This window comes from Crocodylus porosus, unplaced genomic scaffold (assembly GCF_001723895.1).
Source record: "Crocodylus porosus isolate Cpor-Errol unplaced genomic scaffold, CroPor_comp1, whole genome shotgun sequence".
Taxonomy (NCBI): Eukaryota; Metazoa; Chordata; order Crocodylia; family Crocodylidae; genus Crocodylus; species Crocodylus porosus.
The window spans coordinates 3069588-3077266 of NW_017728915.1; the positions used below are offsets into that span (position 1 = coordinate 3069588).

Consider the following 7679-nt stretch of genomic DNA (forward strand, 5'->3'; position numbering starts at 1 on the left):
GGGGCGCTGCCCGGACTCGCCCACCGCTCCCCTGCACCGACGGCGGCCCCGCGGGGGCTGCTCTGCGCCCCTCCAGGAGAAGCACCTGCTACACCCACGGCGCCGCAGGGGCACGGTCCCAGTCTTGGCAAAGCCATAACCCCCTGCAACCATAGACTAAGCATCTGTCTTGCCAGCACACCCCCACTTCTTCCAACCGAACAAAACAGCAAACCCTGGCCTGGTTCAATGACAAATTAAACAGGGCACACATTGCAGATGGCCTTTATTAACACTGAACCTATTCCTCATGTTCCCATACAGGTAGGTTTGCTCAGCTAAGGCAGTAAGGTATACCTACATCACATTAATTTAAATACATTATTACTGTTGTCAATGAAGTGAGTAAAGAGCTTCCATGTTACCTACAGAGAGGTCAGGGAGTCAGGTGACAGGTTGATTCCAGCAACTTTCCAGAGGTTACAAGTGGACAGGAGTTTGTGTGCAGACTCTTGGCTTTGATGCATTCTGTGGCTGACATGATGAGCTAAATATCAGTAATAAATACTAACAGTGCTCTGAAGACTTTACAAACTGCTAGTGCAATCCTTACTGCAGGCCTGGCAGAGAGGTCAGCATTGTCCTCACTTTACAGACAAGGAACAGACTTCCCAGATGTACAACAGGATTGGAGCTGGCATTACAACTTCTAAGACCCTGTCTCTCTCTCTCTCTCCCTTGTTTAGATCTAACCCATGATGCTTCTTTTAGTTTGTTAATGCCTCAGTGAGGGGATTCAGAAGGAATGATGTACAGCGTCTGTCTCCAATGATGCCACTAGAGTGAATGGGAACCCGTGACCAGGCTGATGAGAAAAGGAGAGAGTCGACAGCATTCCCTTCTTATCTGTGCAACAAGCCAGCACAGGGACATGGAATTAGTTCTTCAGCTCACCAAGGTGGAGCTCAGCAAAGTCCGTGGCCAGCTTCAGAGCCTCCTGCAGGCACCCAACATTTTTGCCTGTTGCCTGGGCTGAGACATCTTTCCCACCACCTTTGCCATCCATCAGTGTTGACACTTCCTGCACCCACTGGTTGGCCTTCAGGCCCTTGTTGGCTGCTTCCTGGAAGAGAAGAGAGCAGGGTTTAGGTTATTACAACACAGGAGTGTTTGCTGCTGGAGGAAGATGCTTAGATGAACACTACTTCAGTAACTGCATCTGACTGAAGAACAAAGCTCTACCTCCTTGGCAGTCCAGTACTTACCTTGCTTTCTTGAATGGCTCCAAATGTAGTTTAGCTGACACAGAGCTACGCTAATGCAACAACTACTACCAGTACCCCAGTTAGACATGAAAATGAGAGAGACAGAGGACACATGGAAACCCCATTGGTGACTGCCTGAGTGTGAGCTGTACAGGAAATCTGCAGGTCCTACTGCTAGGAAGACCTCTTAAGCTCAGCCCGAAATGCTTTGGGCTGACACACCCAAAGGGCTCTGGAAAAGTGTTACCTGAGGTACTTGGCATAAGCAGGTGATCTTGCCAGCTTCATTATCTACTGCGAAAAGCATGGCAGCAGTCTGAGGAGAATGAGTCTTGAATAGCTTCAGAGATTCGTTCAGGGCCTGTAGAAGGAGACACAAAGAATTACAGCAAGAACCAGCCAGTGCCAGTCATCTTTCAGCTGGCCTGGCAACACATGCTGCAGATCCCTACACAGATGGCTTTGCAGCTAGACAGCTACAACAGTCCTGCTGATACCAGCAAACACACTCTATTCCCAGGCAGGGATTCTGAGTCAGTATTTTCTGTATCTCGCTTTTAATGCAGCTGTCTGCACCTCTGCAGTGCTTGGTTTCTGTTGGGTGCAGTAAAGCTGCATGTACCCTTCATGAGGCTGGCTGTGGAGCTGGCATCAGAGGAAGAGCATAAGCAGCTTGCTTGCCTGGTCACACCAGACTCACTGCCTGGAGATCTGAGTTTCTGAAATCACACAGAGACATGGCGCCCTAGCTTCACTCAAGTTCCCCATCCAACAGCTGGACTGGAGCAGGAGAATGCTCAGCGCCTGATTTGTTTCCCATCTTGGGTTGTTTGGGGGCCAAAAAATGTATGGATCTGCAACCATAAAGCAAGTGAAAATGATCTGCAAGCAAATGATACATTAGGAAGGGGAAGGGACAGCAGCTTAGGACAGAGGTGGTGTGAGTCTTTTCTTAGCAGACAGCTGGACTGAGGTAAAGGGCAACCCATTCTGGGAGACCTAGAAACTCTCTGCTGTACCTGCTGATATTCTCTACTTAAGAGCAGCTGGAGTCAGCAGGGATGAAGGTCAGAGTGCAAATGCTACAGGGATACAAAAGTCTTTCCCACAGCACACCTAGACTAATGGACTAGGTATAGGCAAGTTCCCTGAGTGCCGGGCACCCACTATTTGCAAAAGATCTGACACTTCATATCTCATATAGAAAGACCTGCTGTATTTAGAGAGCTCCTGAGACAGGCTAATTAGAGGTCATTTGATGATGCCTCTTAGGGGACATTTTCATGACTCTAGCTGTATGGCTGGCTGCTGCAGTCCCCAGGGGTCACTCTCAGCACACTGTTGCAATCTACATGCTGTGTGCTGCTGCCATCCCTTAGGGGTACAGGCAACTGACTACTGCACAAAGAACGTGCCAACAGCTCAGTGCAGAGAGGCTGCTGGGCCTGCTGCTGGGAACAATGAAGATGCAGCATCTGTACCAACTGCAGTAATGGCCCCCAAAACAAAATAGCAATTTTCTCCTCCCACACAAACGTGAACAGCACTCAGATACCATGGAAATAAGAACCATATAAGAGGGTGAGTGGGAGCCTATAAACAAAGTGGGATCAGCTGGGAGTTTGCCCATGCAGAAATTTAAATTAGAGCATTACAACTTGATGGTTACAGTCTACAGCATCATTAATTGCCACTGTTCATTTCCTATTGTTGCCTGGCAGCAGCTCATCACTGCTGGGACCAGCAAACAAGGGGGTTTACCCAGAACAAGCTTCTTTAGGGGGTGGGGAAAACACACACACACATCCTTCCACCTTGACAAGACGAATAGACAGATTCAGCTCATGATGTGAGACAGAAGTGTGGGGAGAGCCCTGGTCTGTGACAAGCCCAGCTGGATGGGTTGCAGAATCCAAGAAATGGGAGCTGGAGGAGGAGCTCATTCAAGGCTCAATGTAGCTGCTGTACGGGAGCCAGCGCAAGACGCACTGCATTTCTCTGCAATATCCCAGCTGACAGAGCTTCACTGCTTTTCTTGGGTAACTACCCTGCAGACCCCACTGTTAGGAACATTTTCAGCCTGCATTTGCACTCATCTTCCAACTCCTAGCCACCCACTTGGGTGGCTCTTACTTGAAGCAGGGATCCCCATCCTGATCTAGACACTAGAATCTGAGATGGTGAAGAAGGGAGCCTGAGAGACAAACAGAGGTGTTGCACACTTCCTAGTGGGGCATGGCTTTGGTTAATCCAGCAGAAAAAGTGCACAGATCTAACGTGAACTAATTATGCCCCCCCCCCTTCTCAAAGCCCTGCCCATGGCTGGGCAGCTGCACAGCAGGCTCTGTAATACATGAGGCTGTGAAAATCCCCCCTCCATTCCAGGGACAACAAACAGAGGCAGTTTTCTGAACTTTCTCAGGGAGTCCCAGACACAGGAATGAAGAGTATTGGGACTAGCTGTGTTACCTTTGCTGAAGCGCCACTCTCCATTTCCAGAATGACAAGTGGCTGGTTAGGGTGACTGTCAATGAACTGCTTGGTCTTCTCCAGCACCTACAAGAACAAGCAGCTGTTCAGACAGATGTGAACAGACACAAAAACTTCTTTGCACACGAGGGCTCACCAGTGTAGCAGGTGCAACAGCTAACCTGCACCAACTTCCAGTCACTGATCAATGACCATTCTGTACAGCTGATATGGACCCAAAAGGGAAAGCCCAGGCTGCCGAAGCAGATACAAAGTGTGGAAGAACATGATGCAGCATGTGTGATCTGAAAGGAGGCAGCACTGCTGCATACCCCTTCCCAATACAGTCACCAACTTGAGTCAGGAACAGCAGCAACCAGCCCATTCACCTGCACCTGACAAACATCTTGCCACAGTCTGTGTGCAGGTATCAATTTTGGGTCAGGAGCACTATCCAAGCACTAACACAGATGACTCGCTCTTCCAACCAACAGAAGCACTCCCAAATTTCAGAGGGACAGTCTAGTTGCTCAGCAACACTTTGGTGGTTTATTAAAAACACCATTACTGCTATCATGGGGTTGGTACCTCAGTGTAGTTGCTGAGATGTAGGAGGAAGGGAAGAGGATTAAAAGAGCTCTCGAAAAGAAAGAATAGCTCTGTGGAGCAAAGAGAAGCACCTATTTATTTAGGTCGTGGAAAGCAAAACCCATGCTTTGATGTCTACAAGATTCACTACAGAGATATCCTGGCCCCTAATCATTCATCCTGAGGGCTCACCCGTTTCTGAATATCTGCTTTGCTTGCACGGTCCAGGTCATCCATGACCTTCTTCAAAACCTTGAGAGCCTCTCTCAGCTCATCCTTCTGCCACTGTGGGATAACGGCGGTAGCCAGTGTCTGGAAGCAGAGAGAGGAGATTACAGCTTCAGTCCACTACAACAGGAGGCTACCTTGCATTATCCTAATAAAATCATTTTAAAATCAAAGGGACTTGACTTGCAAAGCCCAGCAAAAGCTCCCTTCCAATAGGGTGTGCAAAGGAGTTAACACACACACAAAAAAAAGAGATGTGACTGGTTTCTAAATGTCTGCTCTGACTGTAGTTCTAGTCATTCATTTATTACTTACTACTGCTGCTGCGAATAACTCAGGCCTAGAGACCCACTGACTTAGGGCTGCCTGGAGTTTGTGGAGCAACAGAGAACTGAACCAAGGTCTCCCAGGTCCCAGGCTGTTGCTCAAGCTACCTTACTGTGAAGTGATGCTCCAAGCAGAGAACACCAGGTATGGCCTCACGCTGCTCTCATATCAGATTGGTGCCTGACTCCAAGAGGAGGGCCAAGGTCCTGATCCTTACCTCACTGAGGTCTGCAATCTCCTTCTGCACTTCCTTGTTGGGAGCTGTCTGTACCTTTACTTTGGCATCCAGGGCAGAGAGTGATTTCTTAAGGCTGTCCACTTTCCTGAGTGCCTGGGGGAAGACAATTCAGCTCAACAACTATGTCAAATACAGAGAATCACTGAGTACACTGGGCTCTGTTCAACCCACATGACGAGGAGACAGCAGAAATGCTCCAACCCAGCAGAGACAGGAATTCATGCTGAGCTACAGTAAACTTCAACGCTTTAGTAGCATCAGACACAGGAGAAGACAATGCCTGTCTAGTCATTGCAAACTATTTGCCAGTATCACACCCTTTAATTACAAACACCAGTGACTATCAGTCCCCTTTCCACACTGGACACTGTCAGGTGGTTTAAAAAACAGAACTGAACCTTACCAAAGTATACCTCCCTGGGCCTGACTACAATCATTTGGTACTGAACTGGCATGGAAGCCTGTTACTCTGCCACCTTGACTGAGCTTGACTGTGTACAGCAGGGGATGGCAATTATTTCAGCTGGAGGGCCACTTAATGAGTTTTGGGGAGCTGCTGAGGGCCACAAGGGTAGCCCTGCCCCTTGACAGATGCCCTGCCCCCTAGTTGCCATCTTGGAAGTGGAAGTCCTACCCCTTAACCCCTGAGCTTTGCTACCAGAAGTTCCTTCCCTTGCCCCCAGCAATACTCCTTTTGGGAAGGAGGTTTGCCATGTTGGAAACAGAAAACCACGCCAAACAAATTATATACAAAAAAAATCAAACACTGACAATAACATATTTTAATTTTATTAAAATATGCAGCACCTCTCCACCACTGTTAACAGCGCGCTGCCCTGTGCCTGCTCCAGATTCACCCCCACCAGAGTGGATCAGCTGGAACCTGTGTGCATGCCCCCAACCCCAGCCTGCCCCACACCATTCATCTGTGGTGCATCTTGCTGTCCCCAGTGCACACACTGGGGCTCGGGCAGTTCTGCAGCCTTTCCAGGCAGCCCACGTGGTGGTGGCTCCTTCCGACTGCCACCACTGCTGGCCCCAGACCCATGGTACCAATGGGGACCTGTGCTGTACAGCCCCGACCCTGAATGCCCTAGGCTTGCCTGCTCAGGCTCAGCAGCAGTGGTGCGGGACACAAATTTTTGCTCAGCACAGGGGAAATGCAGCCCCTTTCCCTCGCCACTGCTGGCCGTTCCTGCTGCAGCTGTCCAGAGCCTGCGCCATGCTGGGCTGCCCTGCTTCTGTTCCGTGCTGCCACTGCTGCCCTGCTGGGCATCCTGGAGATGGCAGTGGCAGAGATGCAGGGTAGCCTAGCACAGAGCAGACTCCAGGCGGCTGCAGCAGAAATGGCACCAGTGGTGAGGGGGAAGGGCTGCTTTTCCCCCTGCACCAAGCAACAGTTTCTGTCCTGCACTGCCAGTGCTGAGCCTGGGCAAGCGAGTCTGGAGCAGGAGTGGGGCATGCTGTGTCGGGGCTGTGCAGTGTGGGTCCCCACTGGCTCTGTGGAGCTGAGGCTAGTGGCGGTGACAGCCAAAAAGGAGCTGCTGCCCCCTGGACTGCCTAGAAAGGCAGTTCAGCTGTAGAGCCACCTCAGCCCTCCTGCATGCACAGGGGGCAGCAAGATGTGCCACAGCTGGATAGTGCCTGGGCCAGGTGGAACTGAGGGACTTGCCGTGGGTCGGACAAAACCCCGCTGTGGGCCATATTTTGCCCACCCCTGGTGTACAGTATGGCTGTAGCTATGCCTTACTGACAGAGGCACAGTCAGGGGCCTCAGGTCCAGTGAGCAAGATTCCTTGCTTGGCCACAGCATATAATGCTATCATTTGCTTTACTGGTCTGACCTGCAGGTCTGCTGTTGAAGTGAGAAGCTGAAAATAATGCTGCAGATAGGAGTGCCAAAAATTCTCTGACATAACACCACTAGAGTTAATGGCACAATACGGATTGATTCCAGTCAGAATCTGGCTCAAACTCAGATTAAGAATCTCTTGCACACTGACAGACAGTGCTTGGGTCACTCCCCTTCCACTGCACATGTGCTCTGAGAGATTAACCATCTGACACAGATTTCATTACAGGTCCCCTTCTCTCTTCACTTACCTTCTGTGCTTCAGCTCCAGTGACTGCAACTATTCTCCGGATACCTTTAGCAATTGCTTCCTCAGACACAATCACAAAAGGGCCAGCATGGCTGGAGTTCTGCAGGTGTCTGCAAAGAATAGAGACATAGACCCAGTGAGACACAGCTAAAAAAATCCATATTCTCATGTATACCCACAAAGACAAAACCCTACAAGGGTATGAGTAAAGAGATCAGACAGGTAATGGCTTACTTCCTAGCAAGTACTTAGGAGTTACTGACAGGAGGTAAGTCCCCCCCCCAGTCAGGTCCAGAAGGAATGTGGGTGGGAAGATCACAGCAACCTGTGCTGGAAAAAATCACAATTTTGTAAGCCAATATGAAAAACAATCATTGGGAGAACGGAAACTGCATGCAAGGATCACATTTATAGGAGCCCTGTGGGTAATGCAATGCTGAAAGGAACCAGCACAGGTTCACAACAGGTAGATCCTGCCTAAAT

The 7679-nt window shown here is 49.8% G+C and overlaps 1 protein-coding gene across 2 annotated transcripts in view; it reads right to left on the reverse strand.

Moving 5' to 3' along the window:
* The window catches only part of AARS (alanyl-tRNA synthetase), a 47436-nt gene that overhangs the window by 11411 nt on the left and 28346 nt on the right, over nt 1–7679 (reverse strand). The window contains exons 15-20 of one of the 2 annotated variants that reach the window (XM_019535544.1): nt 7198–7306; nt 5074–5187; nt 4494–4613; nt 3714–3800; nt 1492–1605; nt 249–1102 (exon numbers count right to left, since the gene is read on the reverse strand). In XM_019535544.1, the coding sequence (XP_019391089.1) occupies nt 917–1102; nt 1492–1605; nt 3714–3800; nt 4494–4613; nt 5074–5187; nt 7198–7306 (730 nt within the window). In that variant the 3' untranslated portion in view covers nt 249–916. Of the gene's footprint in view, nt 1–248; nt 1103–1491; nt 1606–3713; nt 3801–4493; nt 4614–5073; nt 5188–7197; nt 7307–7679 lie in introns of those variants that run through there. The other variant, XM_019535545.1, reaches the window with a different exon arrangement.